This window comes from Lygodium microphyllum, chromosome 1, assembly GCF_053477565.2.
Source record: "Lygodium microphyllum isolate KBCC chromosome 1, Lygodium_microphyllum_v1.1.10, whole genome shotgun sequence".
NCBI classification, from domain to species: Eukaryota; Viridiplantae; Streptophyta; class Polypodiopsida; order Schizaeales; family Lygodiaceae; genus Lygodium; species Lygodium microphyllum.
In genome coordinates this window covers 199165243-199187633 of record NC_141135.1, presented here as the reverse complement: position 1 = coordinate 199187633, position 22391 = coordinate 199165243, and the positions used below count along the sequence as shown (strand labels likewise).

The 22391-nt window shown below is 38.3% G+C and overlaps 1 protein-coding gene across 3 annotated transcripts in view; it reads right to left on the bottom strand.

The window, feature by feature from the left end:
- Window positions 1-4391: 4391 nt before the first annotated feature.
- Window positions 4392-22391, bottom strand: part of LOC148042148 (photosystem I reaction center subunit N) — a 23858-nt gene continuing 5858 nt past the window's right edge. Inside the window, exon 4 of one of the 3 annotated variants that reach the window (XM_087685742.1) lies at window positions 4392-4543. In XM_087685742.1, coding sequence (XP_087541868.1) covers window positions 4487-4543 — 57 coding nt within the window. In that variant the 3' untranslated portion in view covers window positions 4392-4486. Of the gene's footprint in view, window positions 4544-13662; window positions 13953-17510; window positions 20882-22391 lie in introns of those variants that run through there. The other 2 variants (XM_087685733.1, XM_087685729.1) reach the window with 2 other exon arrangements.

Below are 22391 nucleotides of genomic sequence, written 5' to 3'. Positions count from 1 at the left end.
AAAAACCAAGAATGTGACTCCAAATGCCAAACTTTAGACCAAGAGTCTGCATGCATTTTTTTTCCAGGGCTCTTGGCCACCTAACAAGTGTACGTGTGAATTTTCGTCGCATTCCAATACAGTTTGGTATTTTAAAAATTATCCCACACCAAAATTATGGATAGATTGATAATTGAGAAATCAACATCGCCACTACTAGCCCTTAGAAACTTCGCACCACATAGACTATACAGAGGCATCATGAGTAAAGTTTGCAACAAGAAATTGCAAATTTTTACATGTTTTTCCTATTGAAATTGACAGTGCTAACAAAAACTGTAAGTAAGAATTAAAAATACAACGAAGATACGCATTCAAAGTTGAGAGCGAAGGACAAGAGTAAAATTTTAATTGATATTTTAAGGGCGCATACAATAGTTTTGCACTGGGACATAGTCATATGTCCAATGCACGAGGATAACACTATGCCAAAAAAGATAACATTACAAACTGTATTCATTCCATTGGAACGAATGCATCCTTCACTGCTTGAAGATTTCTTATTAGTTGAAAGTCCTTGGAAGTTACAGTGATGCACTTCGCATACATTGCACAATGTTGAGCATTAGTCATCAAGTCAACTAAAAAGGTCTCTACACCACACTGTAGAGCATGAAGGCATTCGTTTGTGAAGTGATCAAATCTATCCTGACCTTGTGCCAAAAACCACCTCCTGCTTTCTGTGCGGTAGAGGTCTTGTACAATCTCTCGAACAAGTCTCGAGAAGCTCGCCTTCGGAATGATGAGATCAAAAGAGCGTTGATACCTCCTAATTTCTCTGAAGGCCATTGTACCTAGCTTCCACTTGCATTTCTTATGGGAATGATGAGGAGAACCCTTGTGAGGGCGGCTTGAGGAAGGTGGATTAGATTGAGAAGGAGGTGCATCTGAGCTAGTAGATGCTCCAAGGGGCTGAATACGATATGGAGCTCTGAGCGGAAGCTTATTTGCAACTACCTTAGACCTAGCTATCTTTCCTATACAAGAGGTGTGAGAACTCAATGAATAAGATAGAAAGTAAAACTCTCTTTTATATAACCCTAAACTGTAAGACTCATTCACATAGATGCACACTCTCTTTCTCTGTTAAACTATGAATTGCATTCACACTGAACACATTGTTCATCTTACTATCTTAGCTCTCTTCGAACCCATTTGCTACCTTATCAAAGCCTTGTTTCTAGCCACTTGGCATGGTTTTCTTTGACACTTGAGGCTTCATAACGCACTCTTTTAGTGACACGACATGATTTCATTATGTCTGCAGTTGATTCATCAACACTTTCATTTGCTCTCTTTTGTGAGAGTTTAGCTTCATCCACTACTATAATCCTATACCACCAAGATAGCAATTGGATCATTGGATTGCTACCATTCACCCCTCCACGATGATCAGTTTTTCTTTGGTATGCACCATGCGCTATCCAATGTGAATTTTCTATCCCTTGTGTAGACCAAATTCCAATACTTCCCTTTTTTGCAAAGTATGGCCCATGTGTCTGAAGGATATGCTACAAAGACACATATCACACATAAGTAAAACTATGCTCAATAGTTTATACAATTCATACAATTTTAAAATATTAACTTAGTATGCACCATGTAATGTGTGATAGAGCTTTTGCCCCATGCTTCCACCATGTTTACGTAGAAGCTATACACAACATTGATAAATTCTTGCTTATCTTCATTGTTAAACACCATCTTGTGAAGTAAGGGAGCCAATTTGTCAATTTGTTAAGACTTATCCAAACCTTGGCTTTGGCCAACCTTGTTTTTTCTCCATTACTTCAATCAGGAACTGCAAAATGTAACTTTTTCCACCCATTGTAGTCCTGCGGCCTACGAACCATGACATTCCGTTCCTCATTGATAGGTGCTGAGAGAAAATTCCTAGCCTTTGCTCCTCCAAAGCAAGGCTTTTTTAGCAAGTTACCAGATTTTCGTGATCTCTTCTCATCTTTTTCAATAGTCACTTGATGCTTGTGTAGCCCAATTTCTGATAGCACTCGCTCCACATTCCTACACGTTGTAATGGCTTCTTTTTTTTGTTGCATCCTATAAGCAAAGTAAATGTATTCATATACAAGTTTCTCCATGATTCTGAAAAAAGCATGCAATGAACAAATGTGAATACGATCCAATGGAATGTTGAAGATGGGCTTCCAAGTGGGATCTTCTCTATTGCACGTCGGTGCAGCACTTGTCATCTTTGCCAATTCTTCTTTCCGTCCTCTCCTTCCATCCTCTCTGTCAAGCAATATAGACATGGATTCTTTGTATTTGCACCATTGGAGATTCCACACATGCATTTTAAAGTTTTCAAGTCTCCTGCAAGATGCCATTCAACCGAGTACTGACCATACCCTTCAACCGAGAGCATCTCACCATGTTTACGACGATCGATGATGCTTGGAATGCTTATGTGCATAAAGAACAGCTGCAGTATCTCAAATGTTTCCTTAGGAACTTCAAATGCGACGAGCCACCACACATGGCACTCGAATTGAACACTAAAGTTTCCTAGGTTGTTTTTGTCGAATTTAAAGCTCTATTCATCAGAGTTACACTAACTCTTTCAAGCTTTACTCCTTTGACGATCTCACTTTCATCTAACTTTATAACAAACTGTAATTTACCATTACATTCCTCAATAGACATATTGTAGTACATTATCATTGCCGACTACACCTTGTATAAATCTAAATAGTAGTTATTGAGTTCGGTGAGCTTCACCTCATATGCATTTTTTGTCCCAACCTTTAGTGTTTCCACGCATTGAACATGTATGGGATCTCCTACCAGCTCCAAAACCTTTATATTAAGTTGCCATCGGGCCTCTATTAACTTTGAAGGTTGAGAAGAGGCATGATTCTATTTCTCTTCAACACATGACCAAACCCAGCCTTCACACCTTTGAATATCTTTGAGTAAGTCATTGTGTTAATATTGGCCCTGTCACAAATAGATTGTGCATCCACAGCTGAGAACTCATTTGACACATCTTTTAATGTGCACTCAATTACCTTTTCCTTCACAGCCTTAAACTTAGGATTGCTCAAAGCGTTTTCCAATGTACTTGGCTTCAGTAATCTACTAATACACGATCCAACCTCACCCTCACCTAGGTTCTCTTTCTGAACTACATATACATGCTTTGATACTCGCTTCCACTGGCTGCTATTCACAATTAACTCATTGATTGGCTTCTTCTTTCGTTTGCGCTCCTATATTAGCTTACTGTTGATCTTTCTCAAGTCGTCCAATTGTGCCTTTACCTCCTCATATGAAATACCAATGTTATGGATGGTGTCTTGCATTGAAATAATTTAATTGTTTTGTTGAATTATAGTGTCATTCAGTTATACCACTTGTCTTATGAGCTGTTGTATATAAAGTTGATGTGCAATGATCACAACATAGCAATCTTTTATGATTGCTTAGTAAGTTATAAATACTTTGAACAGCTGATTATTGAGCCGCCTAGTATAACCGAGCAACCCATTTTCACCCTCGCATACATACTTCAGCAAATTTGTGATTGCTGAGAAAGTTGGAGATCTATTGTTTAAGGGGTCAATTGGGTAGATTCCCCCTATCAACCCACAAATCCACATGTTTCAATCCCATTTGCCTGTAACTCTACAAAACTTGAGGGTTGACATTGATATGCTAGATTCTTTTGAATAATTGGACATATTCAATCTCTACCTCAATATACATCTCCTTTCTTGTATTCATTTTACTATTAATAGAAACGGAGAGCCTACTTGGTTGTCACAGGAGGTAGAGTGGAAACGCACAGAGGTACACAAATGTGCTAAGGGAAAGGAGGGTGTAAGTAATTCACTTTGTTAATGAAGGTTGCATAAACATAGAGAAAAGGTCACAATAGAGCCATGAGAGAGTATAGATATGGAAAAAAATAGCTCAGAGGATAGAGATGTCCAAGATTTTCGTATTTTAGACATTTCTATTTTACCTCCAAAAACATCTCCAAAACACACGAAATTTGACTAGTTTGTTTGTTTTTTTAACCAAAAGCTAAAATATAAAAAATTCCCAAAATATCTTAAAATGAACTTTTGAAATTTTATTTTTCTTGTTCTCAATTAAAAAATCAATTATCTCGCATCTACTAATCATTTTGCATTGAAAACAAAGCACCACACTCCCATAACTAACTTCTTTTTAAATATAAAATTTGGTTGAAAAAGACTTCTTGAATGAGAAGAGAGAATGAATCTGAGTATATCTTTGTAGATAATATAAAAAATGTAAAACGAGATCGCAAAAGTGGAGAGAGAAGATGATTATTTTACTATTATTCTCTCCTCTTTTCCTTATTTTAAGGAGAAGAGAGGGGAGGACTAAAAGACCCATTTGTGATTTCATTTTTTTCATAATGTCTCTCTTGCTCTTGCTCCTTTCACCATAGCTCTTGCTTCTACTCACATGCTTTCACTTTGAGCTCACTCCCTTTATTTGTATCATATTTCAATGTCTGCAACCACACCTTTCTCTTTAGTATATATAACAACATTCATAGAAAAAATTCTAACATCTAAAGTAAACATGTGGCCAACTCTACTTCCTTTTGCAAGCAACTTATACTTGTCATTAAAATATTTCACAAAACAACCTTTTGCATTAAATCAAACCTGCAATTCTTACTGCAATAAACACTAATTCTTTGTGATAGATACCACATGTAATACATCTGATAAACCCTTTATCCAACCATCATGTAAGAACAAGAACTTTTTTAATGTATAAAATTGGATGGCATGAATCATCATATGTTTGCACATAAGTTGGATTTTATAAATCTTACATCTCTCTAAACGATTTAGCATGACTGGTCATATGATTATATGCACCTAAATCAACATATCATACATCATCATGTGTCCCCTTTCTTGTAACAGCATTCATCATATGTTGCATAACAAACAAATACTCATTCACATTTAAAACAAATACCTTTTTCTTTTCTTTCCTTGTACAAGTCCATGGGAATCAATTTTTGATTGCTTGAACTAAAAGTACCTTGCAATCTTGAAGCATTAAAAGGTGGATAGATAGGTATTTTAGGGCTACTAAATGACATATTATTTCCTCCATAATCTATCCCCAACTGGCTTGTTCTCAAACTATTTATTTGCTATCCAAAAATATGACTGCAAAGGAACCTCTCTTTTATATTTCCTAGAATACATTTCAACCAACTCAATATCTTTAAACAAACTTGTAGGGAATTGTGTTATTACATTGAAAGACTAGAGTATAAATTATACATGTATTTGTAAAGTTTAGCATCATCACACAGACTCCACATGCATAGTAAGGTTTAAAAATTAATTGGTATATTCTCTCACAAAAAGACTCCTTTGCTTTAGGCCATACCAACATCTAGTAAGCTTTTCTTTTTCCACAAGGGAAACAAAGACCTGCCCCATGAGTACTTTAAAATCTTTGCAAATGTCTACCTGATGGTTTTCATTCTTCATATAGCAGCACCAACATCTAGTAAGCTTTTCTTTTTCCACAAGGGAAACAAAGACATGTCCCATGAGTACTTTGAAATCTTTGCAAATGTCTACCTGATGGTTTTCATTCTTCATGTAGCAACACCAAGTGTAGGCAAAACCCTCTAAGCATATGGTGGCAAAGTGGATCTTTTGGTCATCAACCCTAGAAAATATGTAGAAGTAATCTTCTAACTTGGAAAGCCACTCTTCAAGGTCTGATGGAGAAGATGATTGATCATTATACTTAGATAAGATGATCTTATCCCTCAATTCTCTATCACCATAATTTGGTTATCCACCATAAGGCTAATCATTATTTGTACCACCATAACTATCATTGTTAAAGTAGTTCCCACCAAGGGATGGCTGCTAACACCTAGAATGGATACTCTAGTGGTAAAGAAACCATCTCCACTTGCATAAATAACCCCGCTTGCATTACCCAAATGATAATTTCTTTTATGTGAAGCCTCACCTATCTCATTGGTGATATGGAAAATCTTCCCTAGGATGCTCGAAGTATTAGGATTTGCATTAACTCATGATCAGGGCTCTTTATTTGAAATAATGTGTGGCTCCTTTTCCTTCTCCTTTTCTTTCATTTGGGATTCTATCCATTTGTAATTTGAGAAGCAAGTTTGTTAATGAAGCATTGGTTTTGCTCTTTCTCTTGCCTCGCCCTATATTAAGTGTGGCCTAAATGTAAGGACAACTTTTGAATATCATTTAAAGGGAAAGAAATACCTTGATCTTTGGGTTGATGAGTCCTTGTATTCAATTTACCCTAGTATTAGGTTGAATACACCTTTTGATTGTAATGCTTCATTGCTCACTTATATTGGAAATGGTAAACACAGTATTTTAGCTTAATACTCATTAATCCTTATTATAGTCAAAAGGTTCTTTGAATGTACTTTAAAAATCCTTGTAAGACTAGGAAAATAACGTGGTTAAAGCTAGAAGAAGAATTAAAGCAATGCAAATAGAATCTCTAGTACAATAAAAGAGAGATGGTGGAGGATGTGCAAAGGAAATGATCCTTTGGAGATGAAGAATGCATTTGAGAAGGAAACACTGAAGCAAATAAAGAAGGACAAGAACATAGGTGAGACAAATGCGTTCATATCATTACCTTGTCATTTTCGAATGACAATAGACACTTTTTCAAAGGGCTAAGAACATGTCACATGGAACATAGGACCATTTGGTTGCACTAGAAGGTGCCACCAAATATGTCATGTCTTGACAAGAATTAGAAACCCATATTTCCCATTAACACTTAGAATATCCATTTTTGCACCTTACAATGCCCTCTTAATTCTTAGAGGAATATGGAGCTTTAGAGATGTGGAGCATCCAAGCTGTAGAGAAATCGTGCTCTTCTGCACATGGTGCACATTTCAAGAACACATGCCATCAAGGTGGTCATGTAAAAGGAACCCACTATGTACAAATATTCAATTGGTTTTATAGATCCACTTTTGGTTGTTCAACACATTGGTGAATGCAAGGGCCAAAACTATGTCAGAACATTTATTAGAAAGGAATTACAAGCTCGAACTAATGAAAGATGGTGAAGCAATGATGCAACAAATATGCATGCAACATGGTGCACAACTTGATGACACAAGGCTCCAAATGGGCTTCCATCTAAACCTTATAATCTATGTTCATTTCTTTTGTGTGTGGACCCTCCCTTAAATAACTTGTACTTGAAATAGAGCTTAGTTAGTTGATTTTCGTATTTAGCTCCTTATCTCTTTACCTCTAGAGTTCTAAACTTCCTCCTTGCATAAAATGACATATACAAAGTAAACTGCATAATGTCATCTGCTTCCTGGTCAAACATTCCCATCCTCACTATGGAAAGGGTGGAAAGTCACAAACTTCACCTTGGGCATAAGCTTTGCTTGTATATCTAACCAAGGTCACCAATCAAATAGAAAGAAGACTATACAAGTGTGAAGGAGGATACCTTGAAAAGGCCATTCCAATGAGGACACAAAGCTAAATCAAGACTACATGCCCAATGACTATGAACAAGAGGGTGGAGATGAAGAGGATGAATATAGTGATGGTGATGCCCATCATGACCATGAAAGTACTAGGAACAAGTGTACTATGAGTGATACAGAGTAAAGGAACCACCAGCAAATTCATGGGCATAGCAAAGGGCACATGAGGTTCCTTTTCAAAGCACCATGACCTCCACCAAAACAACATGCTCCTCCAAACCATAGTTGATCCCACAACTAGTAGCACCCCCAAGCCACTTGCACAAGTAGCACAGTCTTGGTAAGGTCCCCCAACAAAGGTTGCCTCATGCAATGTGTGTGCTAGGGCAAAGGATTGGGCAAAGAAAAAACTCTCATTTAAAAGAGCTATGATACAAGAGATCGACAAATATAAAAAGATCAAAGAGCTACTAATTAACGAGTATGTTTATCTCAAATAATGAATGGGATCATCTAGAGTATGGATGTTAAGCATATACAATCCACAACCATTGAGGCTCTCCTCGAGGAAGTGGAAGCTTCCTTAGTCTCTTTGTATCAAGATGCATATTTGTCTATACTCCATGCAAAGCATATAGCAATCATGCATACAAATGGCTAAGAGGATTCGGATGAATGGGTCTAAAGTCCCTACTTTTATATATGCTTATGAAAAATTGATTTTTTGATCCTGAAATAGTACAAGTTATTTTTCATGATTCAATGACCTTTGTGTCATGGTTTCAATAATCTATTTACACTTTTCATTAATATAACATCCAAGATAGATGTCATTTTCTTAGCATTGCCCTTTAGGGCATATGCTCATACAATGGTGTAGTGACAAGGTGATGCAAGTCCCAAAAAATTTACCCACTATTAACTTTAGTTAAGTGGTCCATTAACCTTGAAATTTATGGATATCTTGCTTTTTGAGAAAGAATAGTTTATTTTAGAAAATTAAAGAAAAGGGTGATCTCTCTCTCTCTCTCTCTCTCTCTCTCTCTCTCTCTCTCTCTCTCTCTCTCTCTCTCTCTCTCTCTCTCTCTCTCTCTCTCTCTCTCTCTCTCTCTCTCTCTCTCTCTCTCTCTCTCTCTCTCTCTCTCTCTCTCTCTCTCTCTCTCTCTCTCTCTCTCTAAATAAAAGGGCAATGCTCTTACGCACAATAGTGTGCTCTTATTTGCTAAGTCATGCTTATGGGGAGCTATAGTTTCGTGGTTATGATCCACAACTTTGCCTTGGCATATAATTTGTGTCAATCAAGCAGGGCATTGACATGCCTCTATCTAATATTGGATATCTATCTTAAGAATAAGGACATGAGTGCTCCGCCCCTCCCCCCCAAAAAAGGAAACCAAAAAAAGGGCCCTCCAAACAATTTCTTTTGCTCATTTTTCTTAGGATATGTTCTTTTTTTATAGAATCTTGATGATCATAGTGTATGAGTTGTGGATTAAGTAAATATTTGAATTTTTTTGGTAGTATAAAGGATACACAAGATCTAAGCTTGAGAAATACTTATGTTTCTCAATTTCCATTGAAGACCTTTGGTAATGAGCATGAGAACATAATGTACACTTCACGGTTGCTTTTTATTGTTGCATTGTTCTATGCTTGACTTATTGGTACTTGCAAATAATAATCCCAAGAGATTGTTTTGAATCCTTGGTATGCTTCATGGCCATTGGATCCTTGGTATGCTAAGGTGTACTAGCGAGTGGTAGTGCCCCTAATGACAAACAAAGAGGAGAATGAGGAGCTTTTTATAAACTTCCAACAATTTACAAAAAGATGATCAACCCTTTAGATTACCAAGACAAAGACTTTGGAGGGAGCCTTTTTTGGCTTTTTTTTTGGGGGGGGGGGGGGGGGGGGGGTCGGGTTTGCTGATTTTGTTTTTTGGGAAACATACCCCTTCAAAGATAGCAATGGCATCTTGTCATGTGATATGCTATGGAGGGGTAAATTCAAAACCCCGCCCCCCAAAAAAGGCCCTCCAAATGGTTTATTTTGGATGTTAGATTTGGGGGCCTTTTTTGTTTTGGGGGGGCGAGGGGGGATTTTGTTTCTGGGAAACATACCCCTTCAAAGATAGCAATGCCATCTTGTCATGCAATATGCTATGGAGGGGTAAATACCCACCCCCTGCCCCCCCCCCCCCCCCCCCGCCGCCCCCCCCCAAAAAAAGGCCCTTCAAATGGTTTATTTTGGTTGTTGGATTTGCATGTTCTTCACCATTGAGCATTTTCCAACCCCCATAATGCATGTATTTCTTTAAGAGTTCATCAATCAAAGCAAGGGTTTCTCTAAGCTAAAACAAGAATGGATGGAACTATACATCTTTGCACCCCCTAATAAGTCCCTTGCACCAATATACCCCTTAGAAGCTCATTACACCAATTTAGAGGGTCCCTTTTTTGCCTTTTTTTTAGGGGTGGAGTGTTTGGGGGGGGGTGGGGGGGATTTTCCCCTCCATTGCACGTGAAATGGCAATTTCACTTGCCATGGAGGGAAATTTTCAAACCCCCCCCCCCTTATAAACGCCCTCCAATTATTTGTTTTGGGGTAAATTTTCCCTCCAACAAAGCAAAATTAAATCCTAAACTCTAATTATGGCCTACTCTACTCGGTGTTATTTAGCTAAAATTAAAATCCAAGTTCATGTGTAAATGTCAATAATTCCATTTATAACAACACAATTGTACTTTAAGGCTAAAAGTCTAATCATGGCATATATGAGGCCAATAGACACAAAAACATATATTATATTCCAAATAGTCTATTATATCAATTAGCTCAATCCCCATGCACCATCATAGGTTTAACGTGAGAATTACACGAGCAAGTGTGCTTAAGGGGTACCTTGGGTTGACAAGATTGGGCTTCGCATGGAATCTACACTAGAATAGGTGGCCTTGAATTCTATATTCTCATGCTCCAAAGTATCAATTGCATCCACTAGAGTAGTGATGACACCCTCTAGTTATTCAAGCTTGGGGGAGATAGAGGGATCTAGCCATGTTAGCAAGGTGTCCAACAAGAACTCAAACACTATTGCAAGTATGGAGAGTGCCTTGTCTCACCTTAGACCAAACATTTTCTCCACATCTTGGAGATTCTACAAGGCCAACAAAAATTTCACTATCGAAGACTTTAGAGTCTATATCCACACTCTTGTCCATGTCCTTCCCATAAGTATACTCGAGAACTAGCACAATATACAAGGAAGCTCCCTTGGGAGCTTCCTCACCAAAACCACTTGTTGCATATGAGCCCTCTTTGGAAGCAAGGACCATTCCTAGCTCTCTCTTAGTCTCCTCATCCTCCTATGTTGTCATGTACTTTTGTGTTTCGAAGTTTGGGACATTTTAAGAAATTCACCAACTTGTCCATTTGTTTTGATATGGAGTGCTGAGGGTTCCTTGAGCTTATTGAGAAGGGCAATAAGTGTGCCAGTTTGGGGAGGTATTGTCTACCAAGGTTGGCAAATCCAAGTGCCTCAGCTTGTTTCTTATAAAAGGCATAAGAGAAATTATAAATAAATCAAGAGAATTGTTTTTGAAAGGATTTTTCTTATTTATATATGTGAGGAGATTATAAGAGATCCAATCTTCCTTGGATCGCTTGAATGTCACAGCATATTCTAGGAGGTGACGATGCATGTATTCACTACGATCCTTACAGCTTGGCCCAATATTGTATTATCCGTATAGAAGATCTCCAATTGACAACCTAAAGAGTCTTCTTGACTAAAAAAATTTATCCATCCCAAAAATGCCATGAATCTAGTGATGAAAGAATCCTCCATCCTAGCAAATGAGATAAGAAAGGTGAGTTGAATGTGTTGTTAAAGAGGTGATAAGGGAGGTAGGAAGTGAAGTGTGAGAATGAGAAGTGTGTGGACTTATAAGGGGGTTTGAGATGAGGATACATTCATGTATGACCTTTTTAACAATATCAATGAAAAATTTAAACATAAAATATACACAAAGCAATTGAAAACTACTGCATTAGAGAACCAAGATGTATTATTCCTCCATTATAATCATTGAAATTGCATGTGAATCTCAACTCTATGCAAAACCATAGTTACCATGACGAACTTCTTGATTCTCCTCACATGAAAGAAAACAAAATTATTAAGCAACCGTCAAAACAAGTTGCTCATATCCATTCTCCATGCTTGTCCTTGGTGTTATGGACACCAATAACCTTGATGGAATCTCAAGAACATCATTAATGACTTATAGATGCCATCAAAATGAATCTAGGAAGAGAAGCTTACAATCCTTGGGAAGAACAAGTCGCAGATCTAGTGATAAAAAAGGGATCAACGGTGGCTATGGAGCACCAAATGACAAAGGTGACTATGTGGCTATGCAAGTTAAATTCTATTAGAGAAATTTGATGGATAAAGTTGTGAAATGGAGGAGATATTGCCCATAAAAAGAAGCAATCTTAGAGAAACACACAAAAAAGTTTTCCCTTTCTAATTGTACACATCATGAAATGAGCTTATGAAGGACAAAGAGCTTTTCAAGAGAGAAACAAAAGTTCAACTTTTACTCCCCACTTTCTAGATAGCAAGCAATGGCATGTCCCATTTGACATAAAAGCCTTTTTTTTTGTGGGGGGGGGACGCAAGGCACAAGCCTACTTATGGTAGGCCCAAATGAAAAATGGTAGTAGATAAAATGTGCATATTACCCCCTTGCCCATTGGTCTACCTTTCTTGCAACTAGAACATTAACTCTTAATCTAAAAGGCCATTTACGAGTCCATATTTTCCTAATGGTTCTCTCTCTCTCTCTCTCTCTCTCTCTCTCTCTCTCTCTCTCTCTCTCTCTCTAATCCCATTTTATTTTTGTTTACAATGCCCCTAATGATTAGGTGAACGAGATAAGTTAGGAATAGATAATGATTTTCAATTTACATTTTATTAATTACTCAAAAGTCTCCAACATTCTAACACATTGGAACTTACAAATTTTTTAGCCCTTTGGAATGAAAGAAGGATATATTCCATGCCATAAAGGCCTTCAAGGGTGGGTCAACCCTCGTCCTTTCCTCTCTCTCCAAGTGCTTCTTGTTAAACAGTCATACACACCTCTCCTCATGGACATCTAGTTGTCATGGTAGCCAAGGTCGATTTTAGAGAAATGGAATTGTGGTGAGAAGCAACAACTCAACTACCTCAACACTATAATCACCCTTGTCATGACTACCTTTGGCATATTATTGAAGCCCCTCATAAATTTGCAAGTCACCCAATACCACCTTCACCAACATGTGGTAGTTAGGAACCAAGACTCTTAAAAACTTCTTCATTGAGTTTATATGTGTGAACAAGATGGAAATTCATCCTTATGAATCCTCGAGCCAAGAAGTAACTCATCCCCAACCCAAACCCAAAACCTCAATGATACCCTTTCAACCTCCCAAAAAGCGAGCTAAGCCTCCATTAAAAGAGGACAATAGTTCCAGTGAATTATCAAAAGCGGAGACCACCCCCTTGAAGGAGTTGGACCTCTACCTAGAAGCAATCCTCTTCATTATTGTTTTTCATTTCCTTTGGACTCATTAGGAAAGTATTGCCTACACCTACAAAAAAGGCTTTCTTGTTTATTCCACTTACAAGCTATCTTATCTAGGTTATGCCAAACTACCCATGTGGTTCTCCCTTGGTCTCTTGGCTAGATATCAAAAACCTTGTGGCCATTTATTATGAGCTTGTATGCTATCGTATTAAAACACAATTAAGTTGCATGTATGCCTCTTTCTCACTCTTTTGGATAATGGTTAAATGCATTATGGGTGTTTTAAGTATGTGCATCTTACTTACAAAAGAGTAAAATCACTCCTAAAAAGTCATTTAAAAATGCTAAAATTATCACAAGCCTTATGTCAAGGTCCACATAGAGTTGACACTTACACTTGGCAAGCCCATAAAACACACTTGCACTTATTACACATTTTGCCTTACCCCCTCCCCTCTACACGTGATCAACGCACTTATAATGATAAGAGCTTCATGTTATATATTTTAAAATTTTTAACTAAAATTTTATTAAATTTCTATTTCTCAAAAATTAAATAGAAATCTCCCATATAATTAATTGTTGAATCTATAGACTAGATGAAGAAGAAATAAAGTGGTTGGATGTTTAGATAAACACCTTTATTTGCAAATCCTCCAACCAAATACCCACCTTATACAACAAATAGCCCATCTTCCCAAATGAGTGGCTCAAACTTTTAAAAAACATATTCACAAATGTGAGAAATATCATGCCATATATCACTTCTTATTCCTTGATCTTTCAAGCCAAGCCAATATGCCTCTCTCTGTATCAGTAAGATCAGCTTTGTTTTTATTTCGAATAGTCCCCTGCACAATTTAAGATACATATAAAGTTGTTAACTAGAGATTCAAGGTTTACCTTCAAAACTTGTACTTTGAAGTTGCCACAAAGCAATTTCATGAGATAAACATCCTTTTCACCTCTCTCTCTCTCTCTCTCTCTCTCTCTCTCTCTCTCTCTCTCTCTCTTAGAGCCACATCAAAAGGGATCGCCTCTTATTGTCTCAAGGGAGGGATCTTGGGGAGTCGAGAAACACACCCTTATTGACTTTTTCAATGTTGCAATTACACCTAATACTTTAATTGATACCCCACACCAGCTCATCGTTCCACCATAAGGAATCCCCTAAGAAAAGCCACTCAAAGATCCACCTCCCCCACTTGAGGCACCACATGAGGATACATATGATATTGGCACATCATCGAGAAGCTCTACCCCTACACTTTAGCTTATCCATGTTGGATAGACCCATGAGGGATATCTTGGGGCAATAGTGGCTCTTTGATACACTGGTTACACCCACACTCCTCTATGGGGCGGCCATTTAGGGCCCAAGCCTCTATAAGAGAAGACACCCATTTACAAGCCAAGATGGACCAAATAGGGAATTTTATGATGGATGGGAGCATATGAAGTGACCATTAGTCGTGATGATATCGCATATGATACAAGCAAAGGCCTCAACCCCACATGAGATCATCAGAGCAGAGATGGGGACAACACCTATGCTGGTTGAGGCCCTGCTCTAGGCAATGACTTTCTTACATTGATAATGAAAGCCACCTCGAAATAGATACTCGATTATAGTCTAAATTGCCATGCACTCTAGCTTAGCTAGCCAGAGCTCAACCATATGATCGAAGCAGACACACTAAGATTAGATACAAATAGGACATGAGTTAGACCCCTTTCTTTGCATGGCGCGAGGATGGCAAACTGTTGGAGCTATTTCCTTTAGCTCTCTAAGGATGATTTTATCATCCAACCAACCTATATGGATACTTAGCTGGCACATGGGTTATCTATAGCTATTAGGAAAATCTACCCCTCAAAGCATGACTTACAGATTGAGACAAGCAGATGGAAGGGTGTGGAGATTGAGGATAGCATGTGCCAACTTTGTGATATAGAGCCAAAGATTAAGGAGTATTGCATCTATCAATGCAATGTATATTATGATATTCAAGGTAGATACCATTGTGTGTTTCAAGAGGCTTTTGGCTCTCTATGACAAGTGATACAATTAGAGGATCAGAGATGTTTGGGATTTTTCTTTTGGAGCTTCGAAGGTGCATAGCTTGTATTCTATGGAATAGAAGCCCCCCACACTTCAACATTATTAGACATAGGGTTGTCATTGACCTTTTACTACCATATAGTTGAGCACGAGATTTGTCACCATCGCTATGATAGACAACCAACAAGGCCAAGTCGTGGAGGAGCTTCATCTTTGGGGGGTATTCCCTTCCTTATAGAACTAAGACTCAATTGAGCAAGACACTTGTGCCCACCTAGAAGGAAGCCCAGATACCCTTACCATTGAAAAATTAGAGCTATCATTGAGCACCCACAAAAGATAGATGTGAAGGCACCTCAACCACAAAGAGCTGCATTTCCACTTGAGGGAGATACTTCACTAAGAAAATGAACAATTCTATCTTTCTTTTTCTTCGTTCTTACTAGTATCACTTGCATATGCACCATAGATATACTCTTCCATAGCATTTCACCTAACATCTAGTCTCATAGGCATATCTTTTATCTATTAAGATGAGAGATACATTTCTTTGTATGTTTTGGTATAGTCTCATAGGCCACACTAGCCTTTTAGAGATGTTAACATTCTGTGTGTGTGTGTGTGTGTGTGTGTGTGTGTGTGTGTGTGTGTGTGTGTGTGTGTGTGTTAAGCATGAGCTAGCTGACATATACCCATCAATGAGTCTAGTCTTTGAATCACAAGAGAGTCTACAACATCATCTCTGTGCCCTTCATGACTTTTATACATAGCATGGATTGAATGTTAATCTTGGGAAAACCAAAATCATCTTCCACACATCAGCCCCAATGAGGAGGAGATCAATCTTCACCCTAAGGAGTACAAGTACTATGTGGACCAACATCTAGCATACAAAGTGAATGATAAAGTATGTTACTCAAGCATAACTAGAGATTTGGGCCCTTCACTATCAAAGCCCAGATCAACCCAATTGCTTACTGACTCTAGCTCCCCAGCACCATGAAGATCCACCCAAACTTTCATGTTTCCTTGCTCAAGCCATACTATAGCTCACCATTGAGGGGGGAGAGATCGAATCCCCTACCAATTTTCCAAATTGAAGATTATGAAGAATTTGAGATCAAGCATGTCTTAGACTCGAGGATCTCCCAAGGTCAATTGGAATACCTTGTCACTGGAAAGGATATGACATCAATGATCGCACTTGAAAACTTGCAAAATATCTCCAAAGAGCATGTCTTAAAGTTAAAGATTCACAAGAGGAATCCAACAAAACTTGGACCAAACCACCAAGTCTCTCCTCATGGAACTCATCACTAGAGGAGCGGATGATGTCATGGGCATGCCATGATCAAGTGTGCGGATTAATTCTTGCCCATGCCATATGAATGCACACCATATATGCCCTTCCTTAACAATACATCCTCAAGCCAACCATGCAAACCCACCCTTGCCATATCATCATAGAACCTTCTAGAAGATATGCTATCTTATTCCATATATCATCGATAATGTCATCATAAAACCTTTCTAGAAGACATGCCATGTCACTATCTGCATCATCGATGATGTCCTCATGAAATATTCTAAAATATCTTTAGCCACCCTCCAACACATATAAAAGAAGGGGCTCACCATAGAGCTTCTCAATCTTGCCAATGCCAATCTTAGGAGCTCAAGGAGTCGAGACCTCCAAGTAAGTAACTTCGAGTTTCAATTCTAGTTCTTGTCTAGTTATGGTATCTAGTCTTGTCTTGTCTTCCATTATACTCCAATTGTCTTGCCACCTTGTAATCTCGTAGTACAGGTTCTTGTCTAGTATTGTATTGTATCTTGTTCATCCATGTCGAGGGAGATCTTGTAATTTCGATATCTTGTATTCATACCTACAACCCCAGGTTGTGGGATTTTTTGTATCTTATTACCATTGTACCTTGTGCCCCTATGTTGGATTATCTTTTAAATCTTACGTCTCGTTTAATCTCTCGAGCACAACCTAGTGTTTCCATAACACTAAGCCCTCTACATCCCCATGACATTGTATCAACTAGAGAAAAATTTATTTGCCAACTAGAGTTTTCCTCCCTTATATCTTTTAGTCTTCTTGTATTGTTTGTTACATTTTCATTTATTGTTTTCACATAGTGGTACCATCATACAAGTAATTGTAACTCATAGTCTCATAGGTCATTGTGGCATTTTTCCAATTGTTAATATATCATTTCATTTCATTTCTCTATCTCTCTCTTGACCACATACACATGTTCTCAGCTCACTCTTACTGTCTCCTCCCTCCCTCCCTCACTCCCTCTCATCCACATACACATGTTTTCTACTCACCCTTATTGTTTGCTCCCTCCCTTCCTCTCTCTCTCTCTCTCTCTCTCTCTCTCTCTCTCTCTCTCTCTCTCTCTCTCGGAGTCATGTCAACACAAGGATCACCTCTTCCTAGGATCCTACATAGGGACATAATCCTACTCACTGAATCCCACCAAAACATAGACATGGCACTTCCTAGTATCAAAGGATACATGTGGGAGTTAGCCTATCAAGAGGGGCCAAACAACAAAGCACTACACATGGATTCAAGGGTGGCAATGCTCTTTTGCCAAGGGTTACAAGGAAGAGTTTCCATCATTTCATGTGACGCAAAGGCATAATAGATGTGGGTGTGGATGGAGCTATCACCATGATAGTACAGATACATTGCACTATATTGCTTCCCTCCAAAGGGATCCAAATTCATTCGGAAAAGGGGGAGGGGAGGACAAGGAGATGGAGAAGAATAAGAGAGTAGAGGACGAAAGGATATCACAATCATCGTTCATTGACCTTTCAGAGAAGATCATACAATCCTCAAGTCTGAGGGAGGTCCTTTTGGTAGAAAACTTCAATGCCCCATCAATGCAAGGTATATAATCCAAGGGGTCAAAGTACTTCACCCACTGCATCCAACCAAGATTGGAACAAGGACGACGAAGGATTAGTGGGGCTCGAATGATACAAGGTATTGAAGACATTTGCTTGAGATGGGAGCACCACACCTCCTCGTCATTTATAATGGATTGGAGAGGTGGCCCTCATCTGAAGCATTGACATGCTTCCAATTCCCAAGATCCAACATGGTGGACTACATATTAGGATCCATACCTTTCCTGGACATAGTCTCTTCTTTCGACATACCACACGGCCCATAAGAGCATAACACACCTACCTCACCATCACATGAACTTCCACCTATACACATGATTCACTCACCCCACCACAACCACCCCACACCACCTTCTACTTCACACAGAAGCTTACTAACATCTACACAAATTATATATACGAGGGATTATCACAACTGGACCCATTGACATCACTAGCTATACTCATCTCACAACACACTTCAATCACATACTTGAAAACCATCACAAGCTTCCCTCACTGCACACAATCCACACACAAACTCACGGATGTGGGTCACATCCTCAAACACTTTCTATGATGAGGAGTGTCGAGCTCATTACCAACAACTTAGGGCACAAATTACACTTTAGTATAGTACAAAGAGAGAGACCGAAAGAGAGCAACAACACTTCACTCCCCAAAAACGACAAGAGTATGAGGAGACACACTAATAGGACCTTCCCCTACTCTTCAAGAGCAAAGATACTCCTACACCATGACAAAGCTTTAAAGAGCCCAAACAACACACACCCATGGAAAATCCAAGAACATTGCATCTATATGATGTGCCACACTAGCCTCTTATACTGCAACCACTGAAACCACATTCCACATCCTTGACTTTCTTCACAACTAGCATGGTGGAATGAACTATCACGAGATTACAACATGGATGGTCACCAGATGACATTGATTCCCAAGGTGAGCATTTCATATATGCATAAGAGATTCTTACACCATTCCTGGCTTTCATGTTTAATATGACTTTGGCAAAAAGATTCCCAAACAAATGGACTCTACACTCGTGTCTATCCATAAAGCAAGGACTAGTTTGATCCATAGAACTTATCAAACTATCATAATTGGTCACTTGTTTGGCAATATATATGTAGTAGCGCTGAAGGCGGAGCTGAGCACCTATATTCAATGAAAGTCCATGTGGGCAATAGGACTCGGGCAAGATTTAGGCAAGGCTTCTCCATAACAGATCACATTTTCACTATGCATATACGATTTAATCTAAGAGCAAAAGATAAAGTTGTAATACTGCTTTTTGGATTTTCGCAAAGCCTTTGATGCAGTGCCGATGGATAGACTACTACAGCACCCTCTTGACCCTAAGAGTGCCTTCAGCAATCATATGATATGAGCAAGTAATGGGATGAAAGCCAAATGCTTTATAGACCTAGCCACCAACAAGGAAAGCCAAATGTTTTATCTTGAAGATCCTACCTAACATCAAAAGAAGGCGATGAAACCCATGACCAACAAAATTAAGTAATCTTAAACCTTGAGCAACTAAAGTTAAGAGCAGTTACCAGTAAAGCCCTAGAAGACTTTAGGTTCTTATCAAAGTTTAAGAAGGAAATTACAAAAGATTCATTTGCCAAGGACATAAGAAGGCAATTACATCAAGGCCAATAACAAACTCAAAGGGATTTTAAGGACATTAATGGGCTGCTCTAGTATAAAGGACTCCCCTACATTTTCTCTTGGCCGTTTGCAAGTGGAAATACTCAAGAAGAGTCATGGTCTCCCCTTAATAGGTCATTTTGGGGTTAAGACAATTGAGCTAATTTCAAGAGAATTTTTTTCTAGCCAAAAATGTGAAAATTAGTCAAGGTCTTTGTGCATTCTTGTGACATGTGCAATCAAGCTAAAGTCCCTCATCATCGACCTCATGGCCTTTCTCAACCATTACCTACTCCAAGTAAGCCCTGGTCATCCTTATCCATGGACTTTACTGTTGAACCAACTTCTTCCACAGTATATAATCTATCTTAGTGGTGGTTGGTCGATTCACAAAAATGGCACACTTTATCCCAACAACCAAGAGTATCAATGGAGAAGGGACATCAAGGCTCTTCTAGGAATAGGTATATCGGCACCATGGGTTACCTGATGATATTACATGAATCGTGGTCCCCATTTATATCTAGATGTTGGAGAAGCCTCTTTAAACTTCTAGGACTACAAGTAGAACTTTCTTCAACTAATCACCCACAGAGTGATGGGCAAACAAAAAGAGTGAAACAAGTGTTAGGGCAATACCTTCAATGCACAACAAACTATCATCAAGACAATCGAGTGGATCTATTAGCTCTGGCTTAGTTTCTACATAATAATTCCTCCCATGCCTCCACTCAATTTACATCATTATTCGCTCATTATGGTCAACACCCAAGAACAGACAATCATGTAAGTTCACAAAAGAAAAATCCTGCTGCAGACTTAACTCAATACCTCTTTGATATTCATAAAGAATTGCAAGTGCAAATCAAAAAAGCTCAAGAAAAATATAAGAGAAATGCAAATAAGCTTTCCATGCAACATTCATCATACAAAATTGAAGATCAAGTTTGGCTTCTTCAATGTAATCTGCATTCTTCTCACCCCTCCCAAAAATTAGATTATCAAGGACTTCGGCCCTTCAAGATTCTTGGCCAAGTAAATCCAATCATCCATTGTCTCCAACTTTCCCATCCATGAAAATCCATGAGATATTCCATATTCCAATCTTGGAGCCATGTCATACATCCAATATCCCTGGAAGAATATTAAAGCCATCACCTCGAATCATAATTGAAAATCCCCCAAGAATATGAAATAGATAAAATCCTAAATTCAAAAATTTCAAGAGTCTGATTGCAATATCTTATCCATTGAAAGGACTATGATGCAAGTGAATGAACATGGAAACTAGCTTCACATCTTCAAAGAGCTCTTGTATATTCAAAAGCATACCACCGCACCTCATGGAACTCAGTGCTACAAGGGGGAGTAATGTTACAAACACTTAAGCAAGGACAAACCTTGGTTCGTATGCAAGATGAAACAACCCCTAGTTCCATGAGGTTTCTAAAAAATTCTAAAACATTTTAGAACATTCTATATCATTGCTTATGTCATCGCGAATGTCAACATAACATATGTTAATATACATGTCATGCCATGTAGCATCCTTTTGTGACAACGTGTTCCCCTTAACCACCATAGGCTGTAGTATAAATAAGGGTCATGTTCTTCAATCTTCCCAACACCAACTTTTGTATTGTTCTTGTCTTGTCTTATATCAAGTTTTGACTTGTAATCAAGCCACACTCTTATGAGCGTTCTCTTGTACTCAAGCTATCTCGCAATGAAGTTTTAGTCCAGTTCCTCTATCAAGTTTTTCTCTTGTAAGTTGTGAGAGCAATCTCCTCACTCTCAAAGAGCAGTTGCCATGCCATAACACATTGCACATTAGATAGAATTTTTTACTTTTTACTTTTCTGACACCATAAGGATTATTATCTTATACATGAACATGCTTCATAGCTCCATTTGGTCTTTAGTAGATGTTGATATATATTTCTCTATTACTTTCTTTCTTTCTTATAACCTTGTGGGGCAAACCTTGGGAAGTCGAAGTTGTGCACCCTTACTGATTTTTCCAAAGTTGTAGCTACACCTAATGCTTAAAAGCATAACCCAAATTGAATCGTGGTTTTACCATAGGTATTAAAGTTAGACAGAACCACAAAGAGAGACAAAGCACACCATCCACCACTGCCCATTAATCCACCTCCCTCCTTGAGGCACCATAGAAGAAAACCAACAATACTGACACCTTATCATAAAGTACCTCTACCCCTATACTTCAACTCAACTATGATGAATAGACAAATGAGGGACATTTGGGAATAATCGTGACGCCCATATCAATTCCACATTGTATATCAGGTCCCTAGGGCTTCTTAATATCTTCAATATCTTTAATTATTTGTTCTTTCTTAGCTAAATATTTCCTTTTAGATTATACCTCCTTTATTGAACTTGGGAAAGACAATGGTTCTTTGGGCTTCAAATGTATCTTTTTTGTCTCATACGCCAATTTGGCATTTTCTAGATATTAGTACACTGCATTTGGCTAAATATTTAGCTAAGAAAATATTAGTACACTGCATTTGGCGTATGAGACAAAAAATATTAGTACAATGCCAAATATTAGTACAATGCCAAATGCCAAATGCAAATGTACTAAGAAAATGCAATTCTTCTTGTTCTCTCTTATTCT